Genomic DNA, 21,679 nt, shown 5'->3' with positions numbered 1-21,679 from the left:
CGGTAAGGCTCGTATTCGTTAACCATTAGAAGATGATTGCTAACTGTCGAACGTTGAGCGTCCACATGATGTTTGCGACACCTTTCAATGAAAATATGTTTTTGAAATATGTTTCCTTTATCCAGAATACCTGGACAAAATAAAAATAAAAATGGTTCGTACGTTATTTTAGCTCTTATGTTTTCTTTACACTTTTTGAGGCCCTCGTGTGCTGTACCTACGATATATATATATATATATATATATATATATATATATATATATATATATATATATATATATATATATATATATATAATGTGTATGTATATATTTATATATACATACCGAAAGAGAGAGAGAGAGAGAGAGAGAGAGAGAGAGAGAGAGAGAGAGAGAGAGAGAGAGAGAGAGAGAGAGAGAGAGAGAGAGCAGTCCTGCTTAACCAATGATTATTGAATTCCAATAAAAAGAGTTCATGACCTCTGACTAGGTGCCCAGTCACTGAGTAAAATATTGCAATTTTTTAAGAACAAGTTTAATGGTTTTAGTAATCCTAGCTTGATTTCAAATTTTAAACCCTTTTATCCCTAGAGGAGACGTGTCCCATGATGCTACATATCGTAGTTCATTGTGCCTTCCGACTTTCAAGTTTTTTTTTTTATACAATTCAGAATGTTTGAGGAAGTGGTAACTCGTCCAAAAAGAAATCTTATATACAGTACCAATAAAAATACCACGAGAAAGTATTTTATTGTAGTTTCCTCATAGTATGCTGAATATGAATATTTTTTTATGATCTCGAGTAGATTTTATTGACGATTCTTCATCTGTTGTATTTGAAAATATAATTCTTGGTTGGTCCTCATGCAGGTTTGATTTGATAGCCTATAAGCTGAATATTTGATAGCGTTTAATTAGGAATAAACACGTAACCCTCAGTTCTCATGGATTCCATTCCATGCTCAGTATCCATAGAACGTTACTAAACTATTTTTCTCTAGTATCCCATCTCCTGTGGTTCTTTTTATCTTTATTGCGTCAGACGTGTTCATATATATCCATAAACTCCTTTAGCCTACAGGTTAATTACTTTCACTCATCATTCTTCTAAGTGTATGAATTTAGTTAATTGCAGTTACAATAGCAATTACTCCATTGTATAATTTGTTAGGAAAATACTTTTAGTCTAATCTCGTGATCCCATTGCACTTGTATTTCTCTCGTCACTTTTAAAGGTTTCAAAGTCACCATGAATGGCAAAGGCAAGAGACAGTGACAATGCCCTAGAGACTGATCATATAAACATATGATCAGCGCTCAACTCCTTCCACCTAGGCTAGGACCAGGGAGGGCCAGGCAATGGCTGCTGATGACTCAGCAGTTAGACCTGTAGGCTTTGAGGAAAAATCCTCCTAGCCTGTAGGCTTCCCCAAACCCACCCACCCTCCACCCTTAGATCAGAAGGATGGTGAGGTTGCAGACGCTAAGAAACTGTCGAATTTGAGCGGGACTCGAACCCCAGTCCGGCGGAAGATGTTTCCAATAGGCTACCACAATGGAACTACTGTAGCCAGGCTCATATGTTACTAATTAGCTTTGCCAGTCTGTTCTGGTTTCCTGCCAATATTCTCATCGCGTTCAGATGATAAGGGGAGCCAAATTTATGTCAATGTCTGTTTATGAAATAAGCCGGTGTTATGGACATCTCAATGAAATATATATGTTTCCTGTGCCTTAATTGGAAAAAAAAAAAAAAAAAAAAAAACTGAGTAGCTAAAGTTTAGGGCCAAGTAGCGACAGGAGAATGTAGGTGTCTTGATCAGCATGTCTGAATCACAAGCGTCATCACTGCTACTCATATTAACTTGTTTCATCTTAGGAGAACTATCAAAGTTATGATTGTTTACTCTTATAATTTGGAAGTTTGTGTAAAAATGTGTACTATTATCATTGCTCAACTTTGCTTCTAATCACCGAGAAGCAGTGGTATGTTTTCTGTTAAATTTGAAACTATGACATGAAGTAACTTTGGAAAAGCATGTTTAAATCTATCATCTTTAACTATTGATAAGCCATTTGACTTAAATAAGCGAACTATCTCTACGGATGGAACTGATCATTATACAGTGTTTGAAACTAAAAAGTTTCTTTTGAAAGATACCAATTATCATGAGCTACATGTCGCTGAATTTGCTTACGATTATAAAGACTTTAGAGAACCTAGTCATTATGTAATTGGAAAGATCCAAGAGGGAATTGTATCTATAAAACGTTGACTTGAGATTTTTCATGTAAATTCTGAAGTTATCACTATCAAAATTATCATTTTCCAGACGTGATGCTTATATATCTCCGTACTTATTTCAGTGGTATAAATGCGAACTAAATTTATATTAATGTCAATAAAAATATGTCCTTCAATTACTCTAAAATGTTACTTTGCATCGGGTCCTCAAATTCTTAGAACCTTGCTATTCTGACAGAATTTAGGCTCGTGCTTCTAAAAAGTCTTAAAGGTTATTTCTATAATCCTTTGGCTCCAACTAAAGCTGCATTAAGTACAATATGATTGCTTCTCATAGGGAGATAATGTTACATGTAGTAGGCATTACTAAAATGTCTTCACAGTGTCGAACCAGCACCTAACTACAGTACACCTACCTTTACTTTCGTTCCTAGACCCGTGCTTCCATCTTATTCTCCAACATCTTTTACCTTTTATTTCTTAGTGCAAGTGAAGAGTTTTCTCTTCCAGGTCCATACTGACACTTAATGGGCCCCCTAGCCTGAGTGCTGTGCCTTCAAATTGATTTTGGATCCATATTTGATTTGGTTATGCAAGTTCTTATTGAGCGTAGACCTTTTATGCCTGGTGTTCCTTGAGATACCTTTGTTATCATCATCATCATCATCATCGTCTACTAAGCTACAACCTTGGTTTAAAAAGCAGGAGGCTATAGTCCCAGGGGCCCCAACAGGGAAAACAGCTCTGTAAGAAAAGGAAACAGAATAATATGCCTGAGTGTTCTCTCAATCAAGAGTATTCTAACCCATGACTGTAGGAGACCTTGATATAGAGGCTACGGCACTACCCAAGACTAGAGAACAATTATTTAATTTTTTGATTTAGTATACTAGATTAGCTCTTGTACTTCTGTTGCAGTCCCAGGTTACCAGTATCCATTGGGGAAATACAGTACATGCTTTTATTATAATTACTATTAAAAGCCAACCTGCAACTCAAGTTGGAAAATCAGGATGCTACAAGCTCAATGGAAAAGCAGCCCAATGTGAAAAAAGAAGATAAGGAAAAGACAACCTCTTGTTAAACCTGGTGTGTCTATGATATAAATGTGAACCATCATAGTCATATAATTGATATTCAATATCAGTTTCAACATAGATTGCACAAAGGCCGGAATTCGTACAATCTTATTATACACGTCACCTTCACTTCTCTGTACTACTATTTCTGGAATGTTAGTTTTAAAAATGGATGCTGTTCTTTCTTCCTTCTATGCATTTAGTATCAGTCTCATCAGCCAAGGCAATCAGCATAAATTCTAATGAATATAAGATCAAGAGTAAAGCAGCTTAATACATTATATTGCTTTACTGAGTAGTCTTCACATTCTGATATTAGTCTTCATTGTGTTTTTAACTGGTATTTTAATTTACAGATAAGTTAAGATACATGTGAAGCACTACTGTAAATCTTTCGACAAGTTTCCAAGAACATTGGCTCTTTCACTTATTCAAGGTTAACCATGCAGTCTAAAGCCTCTATGCACGAAGATAAACTAACCTTATCTGAGCCTGTTGTACCGAGATAAAAACAGCAGCTTCAAACTCTGGCTTTTATCGTCTTATCACTTTACTAAATTCTGTGTGTGTTTGTGAGTGTGTGGAAGTTTATTACTCTAGATTATTAGGAGAAGTATGAGGTAGAATAGTTGATTAACTAATTTGATCAGAATATTACCCAGGGATTTGGGGAGGGATTGATTATTTTCTAGTTTACCAAACTTCATGCAAGTTCTCTTACAAGTCTAACCTACGGGCGAACATTCCTCGTCCTGAACTACGTCGCAGTTATTTTTCCCCGAATGCAATTGTTTTCCTGCGGAAATATAACACTCAGGTCTGACGTATACCATAGAATGAATTTTACTTGCATATTTTTGTGGTAGACCTTACATTTTACTTATTTAATTTGAAATTTCATAAGACATCAGAAGATTTAGATAATATTATCGCATTAAGGATCCTCGTGTGTTCACCAGTGTATGTTGTTTCTCGCACATTGCAGACCATGGTTTGCTTGCCAGAGGAGTATATGTCGCAGTTACTACAATTACTGAAAAGGCTCCAAGTACTGCAGATGTCAGAGTATTAGAAGTCCACTGGTACGGTGTGACAGACTTTAGAGAAGAGGATCGCATCGGACTTTGGCGAGCGAACCCTGAGGGAGACATTCAAGAAACATTTGTTATAGCAGTTAATGTCTCGGCTTCTTATGGCATATTGCAGACGGGCCAGATATGGGATGACACAATCATCCCTTCTTCGACGTCCAAGCTTCACAGCACGAATTCATGTCTGCCATACTGGGCGGGGTACATTCGTCAAGGAAAGGTTATTTATTCATCGTGTCTTAAGATGAAGCCTCGCTGGATGTCCGAGATGGCAAATGAATTGTCTCATCTCAGAATAAGTGACCTTGTAATACCAGGCATATACAGCGGAAGGTGGAGGAATAACCAATGTCACCGAGAAAGTCCTTATACAGACGTAAATCCTTCAAAGAAAGATTTTATCTGGCATCAGTTGGTCTTTGGCACTCGGTATTTACAAGTGAATATTTCATATCGCCCTGAAACTAAATGCAAGTTTCATGTCAGTGTTGGTTTGTCATGTGATATACCACTTCAATCTTTTATATACGATATAGTTAAATTCATGTCCCAGACGGATGAAATTGTCATTATTGACATCCTTCAATTACCCAGTGAGTTTGCCGACTACCCAGAACAACGTCAAGATCTACTCTCGTTATTAGAAACCAACTTCAAAGGCTGGATGGCCACTGACGTCTTATCCCCTAACCAAACTTTTGGAGAACTTCAGCAAAGAGGATCAAGATTAATTGTTATGTACCCATCCAGTGAGAGATCGACGTCCGCCCACTTATGGGAGAGTATTTACCATCTTTGGAGTAAAATCACTAATGAGGAGGATTTGATACATCTCCTTTATGATTGTATTCCTCAGCAACGCGGCAGATCCCTTTGGGCACTCACCCTCGAGTTTTCTATGGAGAAGTTGCTGCAGTGGGGAGGTTGGAGTGGCACTTTGGCTATTGAAAATTCGGAAGTAGAATCTACATTCAGCAGAGAGTGGTGGAATATGGTGAACATTATTGCTGTTGATTCCTTGCTCTCCTCGGATATTGTAGAAGTTGCCATAGAAGCGAACAAGAAAAAGGCAACGTGGACAGCAGAGATAAAGCAAACGAAAGTTTTGGCCAGACGTAGATGGTTGGCCAAAGGTTATAAAAGAAGACATTTGGTCAGAGTTGTTGCTAGAACAAGTAAGATTATATGTAGAAAACAATTGTTACTCTCTACTTTTAAAATCTTGAAATATCCCGTATAAAGATAGGCCTTCGTGTGCTAAATTACATTTGCAAACTGTGATTTTTTTAGATTCTTTAGCACATGCACGTATTTTTGAGCAATGAGTCGTGGACCAGTACATATTGCATCCTTAGAGACATGGACCATTACAGAGTATGTAAGCTGATAGTACAGCTGTTTCCCATATTTACTACAAGAATTCGACTGACAACTAACTATTCTATTTATACTTTCCTCGATTTCATCTCTACGCCTTACATAATCTTCGCCAAAATTATATTTGAATGCTCTTTAACCTTTGCATTTAAAACTTTCAGAAAGATCTCCAGGATTTGCATTTTGATTGGATCATTTTCGAGCCCATTTTTATCTCTTCCTAGCTATGTTATTTTATGGTACTAAAAGGTTACCTAAAAGGAAGAAATATCTGATTTATACATTTACTCCGCTTGTGCATGCTGTATTTTCAAATATTCTTTATCTTAGTGCTGTATAATTATTTTTCTCATTTCCATTTTACAGTTAGCGTTAAATGCTTGTGCGCACAAATCTTTCTAAGAGGCGAATGAGAGTTGAGGCATGGACCAATTAAGAGAGAGTGCAGACTAGTGTAAGAGAGAGAGAGAGAGAGAGAGAGAGAGAGAGAGAGAGAGAGAGAGAGAGAGAGAGAGAGAGAGATTTCCCACTAGTGTGAAAAAATACCTGATAAATCATTTATTTAGAACTAAAGGGTTGCTGTACTTATCGTCCAACATCGTGCAGATAATTCTTGTCTACTTTAATAAATAAGTTTTCATAAGCAATGTTTTAGTAGCCGCTGTGATATCCTCACACATATGGGGATATACTTAGCACTACAAGCTTTGAATCCATAGTGTAAGTTATGAAAGAGACACTTCCATTTCGCTGTGAGATTCCAACAAACATACGATAGTAAGAGGAACTATTTACTATCTAAAATTCTATGTCTGTCTTTGGAGTAGAAAGAACACTTTAATCTGTTTCTCATCTTGATTTAGGTATTTAGTGATAATTGGATTGTAAATGTTTGAGGAAATCGATAATTAAAGGCTGGTGATATTACATGTGCACAGTAACTTGTGGAAGTGACTTGTGGATGCTGTTGTACAATGGTGATAACGTGACTTAAGTGGCTGACTTGTTTATAAGTTATGCCTGGTTGAAGAAAACGTTCAAAAGGAAAGATTGAGAGGAGTTATGATTCTCCATATTGCAAAATGGCAAAGGTGATATAGAGGACTGATAAAATTATGGAAACATGCCATTACGTAGCTTATCAGGGAAGGTGGATCGAAAGTTTTTGGCCTAGAAAGTACGACATGTAACAGAATTGTTGATAAAGACCCAAATGATATTTCTCCTTTGTTTTTTTTTTTAAAGACAGCAAATTTCTTGGCTCCAAAGTTATCTGTTATTTTGCGCAAGTTAGCAAGAAGAGGAGCTTTTAGCACTTTTTGGAGAATTGGCAATGTTACTCCTCTATGTAAGTGTCTTTGTGGTAGCTCAAGTCCCACTGATTACCGCCCAATTTCCATAACTCATATATTATCTAAAGTTTTTGAACGTCTTCGGGATTATCTAAAGTTTTTTAACGTCTTAATAGGTTTTCTGAAGGTAATCATCTATTCCATAGTTGGCAATTTGGTTTTCGTAAAGGCCTTGGAGCATATGATGCCCTTCTTACAATCTTTAATGCTGTACAGAAATCCCTTGATTGTGGTCAGGAAGTTCGTATGATTGGCCTTGATTTTAGTGCTGCCTTTGGTCCTGTTAATCATAAGGCCCTTGTTTTCAAACTCAAACAGTTGGGAGTGGGTGGGTCGTTTCTTAGCGCTATTATTGATTTTTTAAGTAATAGATCTCAAAGAGTTGTTATTGATGGGCACTATAGTGAGTATAGGAATGTGATACCCGGTGTTCCACAGGGTAGTGTTCTTGGCCCATTACTTTTCATACTATATACACATGACATGTGGTTTGGCCTAGAAAACAAGCTTGTTGCATATGCAGATGATGCTACTCTCTTTGCATCAATTCCATCCCCTGAATGTAGATCTGGGGTTGGTGAATCCCTTAATAGAGATTTAGCTAAAATTAGTGCATGGTGCAAATTATGGGGTATGAAGTTGAATCCTAACAAAACTCAAAGTATGATTGTAAGTAGGTCAAGGATGGTGGCTCCTCAACATCCGGATCTCAGTATTGATAATGTTTCTTTAAATTTGGACGACTTAAAATTTTAGGTGTGATTCTCGACAGCAAATTTAGTTTTGAGAAACGCATTAGGTCTGTCTCTTCTTCAATTGCACAAAAAATTGGCTTATAGAGAAAGTCTTTTAAGATTTTCGGTGATCAATCTATTCTGAAGAAGTGTTTTAATTCTTTCATTCTACCTTGTTTTGAGTATTGTTCTGATGTCTGGTCTTCAGCTGCTAATTCTCATCTTAATTTGTTGGACAGAAACTTACGGTTTATTAAATTTCTTATTCCTGGTCTAGATATTAATCTTTGGTACCGTCGTTCAATTAGTTCATTATGCATGTTGCATAAGATTTTTCACAACTCTGACCATCCTTTACATTCAGATCTCCCTGGACAATTCTATCCTGTTTGTAATACTAGTCAGGCAGTTAATTCTAATAGCCAGGCCTTCTCCATCATGAGGCTCAATACTACACAGTATTCTAGAAGTTTTATTCCAGCTGTTACCAAGTTGTGGAATGATCTTCCTAATCGGGCAGTTGAATCAGTAGAATTTCAAAAGTTCAAAGTTTGAGCAAATGTTTTTATGTTGACCAGGCTGACATGAGTCTTGTTATAGTTTATATATGACATATCTGTTTTTGATGTTGTTAATAGTTTATATATGACATATCTATTTTGACGTGGTTGCTGTTTTTGGAATGATTTATTGTTAATTTGTTCTCATCATTTATTTATTTCCTTATTTTCTTCCTTCACTGGGCTATTTTTCCCTATTGGAGACCTTGGGCTTATAGCATCTTGCTTTTCCAAGTAGGGTTGTAGCTTGGCTAATAATAATAATAATAATAATAATAATAATAATAATAATAATAAGAATAAGAATAATAATAATAATAATGGAGCAATTTTTCATATTGGGTGGTTTGTTGCTTGGGAGGTTTGCTAGAAAATGTTAGAAAGCTTTGCGGTATACACAGTGCTAGAAAAAAATTATAAACTCAAGAGAGAGGCAATGCAGAGTTTGTTGGTTGTATATGATTTAGGTAATAGGTTATTGAGAGGGATTAGAGAATAGTATATTTGAAATGCAGCATATGTTGGAGTATAGAGTGTTGTTTGTGTTGTTTTACAAGTTCTAAAAAATCAATCAGGATAATTAGGTATCTGAAATACTCTTAACAGAGTTCTTTTAGGTCAACTACTTGAATAGTTTTAAGAGTGAATAATGATCAGACTCAAGGTGGTATCAGAGTTACCTAAAAAAGTAAAAAATGATTAGATAATACGGATGGCTTTCAAAAATATAATTTTATCAAAAATTTGAATATACAATTATTACAATTTTATCAATTAGTACATACAAATCACTGTCAATCAGGTTTCACTAAACAGATTACATACAGTAATCACATAATTTACATCTCAATCCACGCTCATCATTATCATCTCCTACGCCTATTGACACAAAGGGCCTTGGTTAGATTTCACCAGTCGTCTCCTCTTGAGCTTTTAATTCAATACTTCTCCATTCATCATCATCTACTCCACGCTTAATAGTCCTCAGCCATGTAGGAGTGGGTCTTCCAACTCTTCTATTGCCTTGTGGATCCCAGCTAAACGTTTGGTGAACTAATCTCTCTTGGGGAGTGCGAAGAGCATACCCAAGCCATCTCCATCTACCCCTCATCATGATCTCATCCACATATGGTACTCGAGTAATCTCTCTTATAGTTTCATTTCTAATCCTGGCCTGCCATTTAACTCCCAATATCCTTCTGAGGGCTTTGATCTCAAATCTACTATATCTATAGGAGATTGTTTCATTTTCATACCATGACTCATGTACATAGAGTAACACCGATCTCACTAAACTGATATATAGTCTGATTTTTATATGTAATTTCAGGTGATTTGATTTCCAAATTTTACTTAACCTAGCCATTGTCTGATTTACATTTTTCAATCTTTCACTTAACTCTAATTCTAAAGTCCCTGTATTGGAGATCATAGTTCCTAAATACTTAAATGATTCTACCTCATTAATCCTTTCTCCCTCCAATGTTATTTCATCTTCCATTGTATACTCCGTTCTCATCATCTGTCTTTCTTCTATTCATCTTCAGCCCAACCTCGTGTGATATTTCATGCCTTTTGGTAAGCAAGCATTGCAAATCCTGTGGTGTTCTGCTAACAAGGACAGCATCATCAGCATACTCTAGGTCTGCTAAACTCCTATCACCAATCCAGTCCAACCTTTCCCCACCATCTCTGATTGTTCTACGCATTACCTGTGCTAAAATCGTGAGAAATTTCCAAAGCATCTTATTTAATTAAACAAATACAAAATACGCCTTTGTCCTGCTATAGGCAGAGCATGGGTCAAAATTATTGCTGGTTTCGATCGAACACTGTAGAACAACTTAATTTCGTTAATAGCTGGTTACTTATAACAACAATTAGAATAGGGCCAATGTATCCCTGCATGTGGTAAAAGGCAAATAAAAGGGACGGGACGAGGGCCTGGGAATCCCCTCTCCTGTATTAGTTTCCTGTGAGATATCAAAGAAGAGGAGCTGGGGGAGAGTGACTGCCCCCCCCCCCTGTACTCTGGTTTTGTGCGTGGATGTAGTACGATAGAGAGTAAAAGATGTGAGATTGGAAGTATGTTTTGGAATAGAAGGATGCATGTATTGGCCTTGTGTGAGACAAAGATAAAAGGGAAGGGTGAAGTGATTTTTGGTGAAGTGACAGGTAGATTGTCTGGGATTGAAAGGGGAAGAGCAAGAGAGGGTATGGCTGTATTGCTGAGTGAATGAATGACAGATATAGCAGTGGAATGGCAGGAGGTGTCACCTAGGTTAATATTGATAAGGGTTAAGTTGGGTAGGGAATGGTGGTGTTTTGTTAGTGCATATGGGCCGAAATGTGAGAAAGGTGAAGAGGAGTGAAATGAATTCTGGAATTAATTAACTAGGTGTGTAGAAAAACTAGGTAGAAGGAATTATGTAGATGTGATGGGTGACTTAAATGCCAGAGTGGGTGTTGGAGAGGTAGGTGTCATTGGGAAGTATGGTGTACCAGGTGATAATGAGTGATGAGAGACTGGTGGACATATGTGTTGAACAAGAGCTGGTGATAAATAATAGTTTGTTTTTTTTCAAGAAGAGAGATAATAACAAGTATACATGGGTAAGAGCAGAAAATGGAAGAGTGGTAGAAAGGGCATTATTGGATTATGCGGTGATAACAAGAATGAAGTTTAGAAGGTTGAAAGATGTGCATGTGTTTAGGGTATGGCTAACGGTATGTCTGATCACTTTTTGGTTGAAGGAAAATTAGTTGTAACAAAAGAGTGGAGGGATGTAAAAGGGAGGTAGTGAAGATTGAAGAGCTGTAAAAAAACAGAGGTAAAAAGCTAATATCAAGAAAGGACTGAAGTGGCATATGACAGAGTGAAAGGAAGAGAAACTGGTGATCTAGAGGAGTAGAAGAAGTTAGTAGAAGAAAATTTTGTTGGGATTGCAAGTGATGTGTGTGGCAAGAGGAGGCAGCATGAGGAAGGGCAGCGAATGGTGATGTGATGGAGCGAAGATGAAAGGGAAAGAGAAAAGAGGGAATTTGAAGAATGGCTGCAGAGTAATAGTGTAGAGAAGTATGAAAGATAAAGAGAAAAAAATGTGGAAGTAAAATGTAAGGTAGTTGAGGTAAAGAGGGCGGCAGACAGGAGGTTAGCCAGGGATTGGGTCTTTCTTACAAAGAAAATAAGTAGTAGTTTTGGAAAGAGGTGAAGAGAGTAAGGAGGGTGGATAAACAAGTGAATTGACAGTGAAAGATGAAAATGGTAGGCTGTTGATAGGAGAAGAGGCAAGGAAAAGGTGGGCTAAATATTTTGAAAGATTGCTGAATGTTGAGGATGATAGGGAGGTAAAAATAGTTGCCGTTGCATGTATTAGGATGCCAGTGATGGGAGACAAGAATGAGAGAGAGATTACATGATAAGAAGTGAAGAGAGCACTAGATGAAACTAGGACACGAATAGCACTTAGTATGGATGGCATGAGGGCTGAGATGTTAAAGAAAGGAGGGTGCGACTGTACTTGAATGGTTGGTGAGATGGTTTAAAATAAGTCATGCTGTCAATGGTACTATTGGACTGGGTGTGTGCATGTATTGTTCTGCGATACAAAGGTAAGAAGATGTGCATAAGTGTTGTAGTTTAATAGGTATTAGTTTGTTGTGTGTGGTTAGAAAAGTTTATGGTAAAGTGTTAGTTAATAGGATTAAGGATAAAACAGGGGATGCAATCTTAGAAGTACACGGGGGTTTTAGAAGTGGTAGGCGATATATGAATCAGAATTTTTTACAGAGACAGATATGCGAGAAATATTTACCAAAAGGGAAGGAGGTGTATATTGCCTTTATGGATCTATAGAAACCATATGCTAGAGTTGATAGAGGAGCGATGTGGAATATGGTGAGGTTGTATGGAATTGGTGGAAGGTTGTTGCAAGCAATGAAGAGTTTATACATATGTAGTAAAGCATGTTAGGATAGGAAATGAAGTGAGTGAGTGGTTTCCAGTGCGAGTAGGAGTGAGACAGGGATGTAAAATGTCACCAGGGTTGTTCAGGTTGTTTGTGGATGAAATTGGGAGAGAGGTGAATGCTAGAGTGCTTGGTCGAGGATTGAAAATGATAGATGAGAGTGATCATAAATGAAAGGTGATTCAGTTGTTGTTTGCAGATGATGCTGCATTGATTGCAGACTCGGAAGAGAAGCTGGGTCGATTAGTGACAGAGTTTGGGAGGGTGTGTTAGAGAGAAGTTGAAAGTTAATGTTGGTAAGAATAAAGTTATGAGATGCACGAGAAGGGAGGATGGTGCTGAGTTAAATGTAGTTTTCTATAGAGAATTAGTTGAAGTAGATCAGTTTAAGTACTCGGGGTCTGTGGTTGCTGCAAATGGTGGAGTGGAAGCAGATGTACGTCAGAGAGTGAATGAAGAATGCAAAGTGTTGGGGGCAGTGAAGGGAGTGGTAAAGATAGAGGGTTAGGAATAAACGTAAAGAGAGTTCTGTGTGAGAAAGTGATTGTACCAACTGTGATATATGGATCGGAGTTGTGTGGAATGAAAATGACAGACAGAAATTGAATGCGTTTGAGATGAAGTGTCTGAGGAATATAGCTGGTGTATCTCGATTAGATAGGGTTAGGAACGAAGTAGTGAGGGTGAGAACAGGTGTAAGAAATAAATTGGCATCTAGAGGGGATATGAATGTGTTGAGGTGGTTTGGCCATATAGAAAGAATGGGAAATGGGTGTCTGCTGAAGAAGGTGATAAATGCAAGAGTTGATGGGAGAAATACAAGAGGAAAGCAAAGGTTTGGGTGAATGGAAGGAGGGAAGAAAGTTGTAGGTGATAGGAGGATAGGTATGAGAGAGGCAGAAGAGCGTGATAGAAATAGGAATGAATTGCGATCAATTGTGATGCAGTTTCGATAGGCCCTGCAGCTCCCTCTGGTCGCCTTGGTGACCGCTGAGGTCACAGCAGTAAGGAATTCGACATATGAAGCTTCACTGTGGTGGATGGTGGGGAACTGTGGGCTATGGCATCCTAGCAGTAACAGCCAAACTTAGCTGAATCCTTCGTCAGGCTGGGAGGAGCTAAGAGGGGAAAAGTCTCCTTTTTTTCTTTTTTTATGTCAGCTACCCCCCAAAATTGGGGGATTTACCTTGGTAGATGGAGATGGAATTTGACTGAGCGACAAAACTGCCACTATACCGAGTTCTTAACACTTAGTAAGGTTAAAGTAATTCCAACAGACAATCGTACTAGGCTAAGGTTTAAAGGCTGCTTATGAATGGCAGAGACAAGGGATAGTGACATTGTCCTAGCAAGCAGGACAGTCCCCTAGAGACTGACCATATATCATATGATCAGCGCCCAAGCACCCTCTCCATCCAAGCTAGGACCAGGAAGAGCCGGGCAATGGCTGCTGATGACTCGGCAGATAGACCTATAGGATCTCCCAAACCCCCCATCCATAGCGTACAAGGATGGTAAGGTTGCAGACACTAAAGGAACTAACGAGTCTGAGCATGACTCGAACCCCCGTCTGGCGAACACCAGGCAGAGACGTTACTAATCAGGCCACAACAACCCCTAGACAGTTAAATAAACACTTCAGTTCAACACAATAAAGATAGAGGGATCAGATAATGCTGAAGAGAACAGAGGTATCAGAGCCGAAGGGAAGCTTGACTTTTCAGAGACGAAGGTAACTTAACTTTTTATGTGCTTTCCGAGGATGTTGGGTGTGTCTGGTTCCCAGAGAGGTGAGTCCGTGAAATGCAAAACTAACCTTTATATACCTTATAATTTATATAAACCACCCTCCTTAGGTACATATTTTACGGCTGTTTCACGTGATACATCATAAAACCTTGTCCCCAAAATGCTCACAAGGGTCTTTGGAATAAAAGAACATAAACTATAAAACGAGACTTATGACAACGTGTTTAACAGATGATAATTTGTAAATATTTTGATCTTCTGAAATTCCACTGACACAAGCACCTGGCTAGGAAGATACTTCAGAATCATTAAGTGTTTATATTCTGGAAGTTATGGGAGTTAAGAATGAAGGGAGACAGGATTTATATATTAGATGGCTTGGTATAGGTGTACTAGAATAGCATCCACAAAGTACAAGTCCTTATAAGATAAAGGCGAGTGTCACAATGTTTGTACGGTATGGATGTGCTGCTAAAGGAATTTAGTTTATAGTCAAAACGTTAGGTTAAACAGATTATTTGTAAAAAATGAAGGGATGGTTATGCCATGTGTCATGGAATCAAGGCGACAGAGAATATACAATAGGTACTGTATATCGTTTAGATGTTTGAAGGTTGTTAATGAACAGATGAAACGAGGAACAGCCCATTTCTTATTTGGGATATGCAGTAATATAAATCTGGCACCGTATGCATGTTACCTAAGATTTTTCACAATCATTTTCATTCAGTTCTCCCCGGACAGTACCATTATGTTCGTAATACTAGATATGGAGTTACAGTAATTCTCCATCATGGCTCAATACTAAACAGTATTCTAGTAGATTTATTCCAGTTATGACCAAGCTGTAGAATGATCTAATATTCTAATTAATCAGGTAGTTGAATCGGTGGAACGTTTAAAATATAAACTTCTAGCAATTGTTTTTCAGAGGAAGAGACTGGCATTAGTCTCATTTTAAAAGATCTGTATTAATGTTGTTACTGTTCTTAAAATATTGTATTTTAAATCTTCATTACTACTCTTGTAGTTTATTTATTTCCATATTTCCTTTCATCACTGATTATTTTTTCCCTGTTGGAGCCCTTTGGTTTATAGCATCCTGTTTTCCAACTAGGGTTGTAGCTTAGCTAGTAATAATAATAATAATAGTAATGATAATAATAATATGTCTTAGACCGAACATACATGTACAGTAATATGACCATTACTGTATGTCCCCTTCCACCTAAGTCGGGATAGAGACATGACTTAAATACTCAACAGTTAGATTTTGGTCCCCGAATCCCCTCCTATAGGAATTAAGATTATAAAGTCACCCGGAATTATCAGGAAATGGACTTGATTTTTTGAATCCGTGGCGTCTAAAGAGGAACTATTGGAAGTATGCTGTGATAGGGAAAGAAAAAAAATGGCGAGGAAACCGGGGCTATAAATGTACAGAGAGGTCATCTAAGATTCAGCGGTTGTAGATGTACCTGCTTTCGTTGTGTTGTGTTTTCTTCGGAATAACCACCTGCTTCCAGAGTCATTTCAAGTTAATTACCATCCTTTTGTACATATTCTGCTACCCAAGGTATATAGAATAAGCTGCTACCCATCTTGATTTGCCTATTCTGTGACTCACTACTTTAATCTTGCCGTAAACCTTTATATTACCTCTCTCTCTCTCTCTCTCTCTCTCTCTCTCTCTCTCTCTCTCTCTCTCTCTCTCTCTCTCTCTCTCTCTCTCTCTCTCTCTCTCTCTCTCTCTCTCTCATATATATATATATATATATATATATATATATATATATATATATATATATATATATATATATATATATATATATATATATATATACACACACTGAAATAAATAAGCCACGTAGAAATTTTTTTGAAAACAATCAATTATCATCATGGATTATTCATGGCGATGTTGTAGAAGAATTCATAAACATGCACTTGAATTGTACAAAATTTCTTTTACATTGCATGTTAATTTCTTATCATATTAATTAGGGTTTTTAGATAATACACTAACCTGTAATGCAGCATTTGAATAACTTAATTGGAAGCATCTTGGTCATAAAAAATTTCTTCTCATTTGATACACTGCCTCATCCTACAGGGAACAAAATTAGTACGGAATATATTAAACAGAACAGATATCGACCAAGAAAGTATTTTCATTGTTCAAGGATGTAGAAACCTCCATTGCAGAATGTATACTTTCAGTTTTCTGTTAAAATATAAAACTCAATTGCAAGCAAATCCTCCATTCGGTCTAAAAACAAACATCTGTTCCAGACAAAATTCTTTTCTCATCCAGGAGGCGAATGTCCACGTTACCAGAGAATGAAGTGTACCAATATTATTGTGAACAGAATATCGTAAAATATATTGGATAAAAGTTTCTACTTATGGAAAATGCTCATAGTTCAGCAGAGAAAAATCATGATAAGATCTCATCTTATCCAACAGATCAAAGTCAAACAACTTCCATACGGCCATGCCATCTACTAGTAAACAAAAGCAATTATCCAATATGAGAGAAAGCCTGTTGAAATGAAATTCCGTTATTTCTTGCAATGCATTGCTTCACTGAATTTAGAGATGATTTATAGGGTAGATACTTTCATCATTATTTCGAGATTCCGTTATAAACTAGTGTGTTTTGCATCCTTTTTATTCGAAAGTTCTTTCCAATTATACTGTCAAATTCTAAATCTTCAACAGAAACATCTTTGAATATCCATAGTTAGCAAAGTTTATAAATTAGACCATGCATTTAGGAGTAAAACTATCGGCCAAGGAACCGAATTAGTAGTGAATGGAACGGTAAATAAAATAGAATTATCTGTGTTTGTGGAAATTCGCTTATTGACATCTCACTTTTATATCCTCTAAAGTGCTTGCAATTGTAAACTTATTTTACATATTACAAAAATAAATCCGTATTGAAGACTTACAGTATTGCATTTATTTGTTTTCTTCTTTCAGTGTGTGCGGATTTGGTAGGCACTGGAGGAGTTGGTGTCAGAATATGGCCCACTTTGAAGTCTTCTCCAATACGTCTCCAGCACCATCTTACCTTTCGGCTGGTTCAGGTAACATCTTAAATTCTTGTGAAACCTAACTGAGATCAGACTTTTATATTTGTTATACCACTGTATACCTTACAGACAAAAATTAGTTTGAATATAATTTGTATGAAGGGTAAAAGGATGTACCATTCTGTTCTTTTAATTTTCATAAGTTTGAACTAGCACAACTTTATCTGAGGAAATATGTATAAGTATGTTTAGTTAATTTGTTAAATTTTATTTGCTAGAGTAAATGAATTTAGTTGACTTAAAGGGATAAAGGGCAATGGGTGGCTTTTTCAGCGCTATGGTTACCTTCGTCAGTGTTAGCCCTCTTAAAGGACATGGGTGTTTTTTATAACAAGTGTAAAGTTCAGTCTTAAAAGGTACTCATATTTACTAAAATTAATATATTTTTTTAATCATTGATATATGAACACTTTATTTATATAGTAAAATGTGTTTTAAAGGATCATGTAAGAGTAGGAATATACTGAGAGAGAGAGAGAGAGAGAGAGAGAGAGAGAGAGAGAGAGAGAGAGAGAGAGAGAGAGAGAGAGAGAGAGACTGACTGCTCCCATATGGTTGTCCCATTGTGGCATTCTCTCTTATCACTGAATTTTCTAAGGTCTATATACTTCATTATACTCGCATCCTGTGGTTGTCAGTTTTCTAAAATTTAAGTGATATGTTGGAATATACTGTAGCGCATTTTAAAATATGTTTTATTGTCCTTTGGCCTTTTCCTATAATATTTGTGAGGGAGCATTTATCACTAAATTACAATGGCAGTAGGCCTACTATTGTTGGATTACTCATTACCAATGGTGAATGTGTTTACCGAAACTATGAGAAAGAATCTCTCTCTCTCTCTCTCTCTCTCTCTCTCTCTCTCTCTCTCTCTCTCTCTCTCTCTCGAATAAATTATACAGCATCATATATCAATCGAGAGAGAGAGAGAGAGAGAGAGAGAGAGAGAGAGAGAGAGAGAGAGAGAGAGAGAGAGAGAGAGAGAGAGAGAGAGAGTGGTGTATTGATGACATTTTATTCTCTACAGTATTCATTGAATTAAAGTATAAAAAATTATCATTATCGATCTATAATTTTATAGCTTTATTTAGATCTCCATAATATATACCATGTACTCTTCAAGCTTCTAATTGTTATTTTCACCAACAGATAAACTGGGAGGCTGAAGAAATTTTTGAAGGTGACTGGGTTGGTGTGTTTCCAAAGGATCCCCGGCCACCCATGCGGAGGTCAAATCCTTTAGGTCTCCCTGTTCCCCGGGAGGAATCTTTGCCTCCATGGGACATGCCGGCTCCTTTGTTTTGGGATACTCCCTATTCAACCCAAGGTCAACTTACTTCCAACGTGACTCAAGGAAGGGTTGAGGTAAGTGTCGTTTTGGTTTATTTTATTTGTTAATTCGTCCTTTCACATATCAACATTTTGCCCTAACTTTATTCTGGGAGGGAGAATTCAAATATGCTATGAGCTTACATACTGTCATCTTGCAATAGTATATTAAGTAACAAATTTATTTTCATTGGAATTCAGTAAACCAATATACTGTGTCTTATACTATTCTACATAATAAAACAATATAAAAACAGGGTAGGTACACTTTACATGGAATTGTCTTTGCTACCTCAAATTTTGTATGGCATTAACTCTTTCAATATCAGGATTTCCCTTTCACCTGCTTTACAGTATTCTATTCCAACATTAATGCTCGTCTTTATACTTATTTTATTGACATCTGATCTCTTCCTTTTTCATAGATAATAAGTCTAACACTTTAAAACAAAAGGTAGAAAAACATGCTTTTGTCATTGCGTAGATTTTGCATGTCAATTCCTCATAGCATGCTTATTATTTTCATACTTTTGTAAGTGAGTTAGCTGCCACATTGAAGTACTACAGTTCATGAGTCACCTTTTAGTCCAGTGGATAAGCTGAACAAATTGTTCAAAATGTGATAGAAGCATGAAAATTGGCATACATTCACCTAATTATATGTCATATCAGGACCTACTTGAGATCTCTCCAGAAAACAAAATATAGCTTTTTCAAAAAATCAAGTTGAAAAACATTATGACGTCTCAAAATTGAAATGTGTATGACCAGTGTGTATTTAGTTTCAAATAGCCTTAATTTCTTAGTAAAAAGTAAATTGGACGCTTTAAAGAGAGCAAACATGACAAAACACTACTATACAAGAAGGGCCCTCAGTAGAGCGCATACCTCCATCTTGCCACATGATCTTCGAATTTTCACATTTTGACAATGTTTAAGTGAATGTGACTTTATGTGACATCATAGGTTGATAATAGCGTCATATTTTCAAAGTACTTTACAATAATTTTAATTTGAAGGATTATTCGATAATATTGTCAGCAGTTGACTTAAATTGGAAATTTTGACCTTGGCTGAACATTAAGGGTTAAGATCAATGTCATCATAAGATGGGCCTTTGGTTAAGGAAAAATATAAGCCTGACTTGAAATCTTTATGATCAATAGTTCTCAAGGTATGGCTGAAATGGGGTTTTGATCTTTGTGGTGACTTTGACCTTGACCTTGACCTTTGTTCTAAAAATATAATTGTTTCTTCCTTGGACCATACCTACTCCCTCTGCAAAATTTGTTTAAATCGATCAGTAACTTTTTGCGTTATCTTGGTAACAAACAGACAAACAAACGGGGGTGAAAATATAACCTCCATCCAAACTTCATTTGGTTTAGGTAATAGAAAATAAAACTGTTTAATGATTCCAATACAAACTGATTGGTCACTTAAAATGTCCCCTTTAGTACCATATTAACAAGGGCAAGAAGTGAATCAGGAACTGAATTGAGTTGACACTCTGGATTGAAGGATCCATCAAATTGTTGTTTTTTTGGTCACCTTGTCTGTACGAACAATACGAGCGGATTTTGCTAAAAAGATTGCTTCATTGCCATAGTTGTATTCCGACACAAATTTTAATGCTGCTCTGATGTCTTCATCAAACCAAAGCAGTACTTAGCAACCTTGATGATTCACTTTGAGGTCAGGAAGTTGCAGCAAAAGTCGCTCTTTCAAACCGTGTAGAATTGACCCTGTCTGGGACATTAGCATTTAATTGGCACAATCTGGATTTATAAAGTTTGTTAAGGTGTGACAATTTGAATATGTGAATAGCGTCATCTGTTGTCCTTTTTTCCCCCTCAATGTACGTTACAGTTTAGCAAGAGCAATACCTTTTAGTGACTCCTGACAGGAATTTTTGTCAAAATGTTCAAGAAGCTGGAGAAATTAGTTGTAAAGTCCAACTAAACATTTTATGTGATTATCAGCATCAATTGCTTGCATATCAAACATGGCAAGTGTAGTAAGAAGTTTTGTGTGTTGAAGTTCTGTGGCATACCAGCGCACCTTCTTATTGATATCAATAGTCGATGCTCTGTGGAAATTACTTCCCGTACCATCACAAAAGAGACATGTTCTGTTAAAAGCAAGTTTTGGTTTCACAACTTTGGTGGATTGCATTTTAACAGGACTGGTCTCCTCGAGAGCATCGTCTGACTTCCTTTTCTGTGCTCTCTGTAGCTTTAGTTTACTGAATTTGTTGTAGCATGACTTGTGCCATGATGCATGGTGTGATTTTAATGTCTTGAATCCCACTGCCTTTGTCGAGTTTGGACATATTTATATTTAAGGGAACACACCAAAGGTCATTGAATGCTGTAATATTCTGAAGTAATGTTTCACATCTGGAACTGTATATCTGCTTTACTTTTTCTTCTCAAACAATTGGTCCATCTGTCACTTCCTGGCATAACACGCAACAGCTCCAGTCAGTTGGGAAAGCTTGTGTTGCTGAAGTAACTCGAAGGGACGGCTTGGATGAAACAGCATTAAAGAAATTTGTATTAAATATGGAATAGAAATAGAAGAAATAAAAAGCTGGGAGAAAAGGACCCTGAAAAATAGCAGTTGAGAAAAGAATTATGGAAAATAGAGAAAACTATTGAAGAAGAAAAGAAAGAGATGAAGAAAATTGAGATTCATAGAAGGAAATGGCCCACAGCCTTATATTAGCAAAATGGATCTGGATAGGGCAATCCTTGTAATGAAGGCAAGGTTAAATATCCTCATGCTAAAAGCAAATTTCAAGGGAAAATACACAGATGAGGTGTGTAACCTATACAAAGTGAAATAGATAGTACAGAACATTTATTTTAATAGCCAAAATTAGGACAGTTAATGAAACAAAACATAAGCGTAGGTATGTTGCAAAATCCTAGAAGGGATCTGGTTATATACATAAGTAGGGCAATGCATATGAAAGATTTTAAAAGTCCAAACTGACCACAATAGGTTGCCAAAACTGATGATAGAAAGGTGTTATCCCAACTGACTTCAAGGTAGAATGGGATGAAAGTAAAGTTTAAGAATTTTATTAATAATTTCATTATGGTACAGGTAA

At 36.7% G+C, this 21,679-nt stretch overlaps 2 protein-coding genes across 4 annotated transcripts in view; both read left to right on the top strand.

Moving 5' to 3' along the window:
* LOC137645843 (uncharacterized) overlaps nt 1–21,679 on the top strand; it is a 207,904-nt gene that overhangs the window by 171,478 nt on the left and 14,747 nt on the right. For all 3 annotated transcript variants that reach the window (XM_068378826.1, XM_068378825.1, XM_068378827.1), the window contains 2 exons: nt 17,123–17,229; nt 18,385–18,600. In XM_068378826.1, the coding sequence (XP_068234927.1) occupies nt 17,123–17,229; nt 18,385–18,600 (323 nt within the window). The remainder of the gene's footprint in view (nt 1–17,122; nt 17,230–18,384; nt 18,601–21,679) is intronic.
* On the top strand, nt 3,969–6,190 carry LOC137645844 (uncharacterized). The gene has a single exon (XM_068378828.1). It carries the CDS (start codon nt 4,642–4,644, stop codon nt 5,635–5,637), a length of 996 nt encoding a protein of 331 aa, XP_068234929.1. The 5' UTR covers nt 3,969–4,641; the 3' UTR covers nt 5,638–6,190.

The sequence above is a fragment of the Palaemon carinicauda genome, chromosome 8 (genome assembly GCF_036898095.1).
Source record: "Palaemon carinicauda isolate YSFRI2023 chromosome 8, ASM3689809v2, whole genome shotgun sequence".
NCBI lineage: Eukaryota > Metazoa > Arthropoda > Malacostraca > Decapoda > Palaemonidae > Palaemon > Palaemon carinicauda.
This window is presented reverse-complemented; position numbering and strand designations above follow the sequence as displayed.

Bases quoted from the DNA above. Each gene is read 5' to 3' on its own strand.
- LOC137645844 (XM_068378828.1), top strand. From the start codon at position 4,642: ATGAAGCCTCGCTGGATGTCCGAGATGGCAAATGAATTGTCTCATCTC.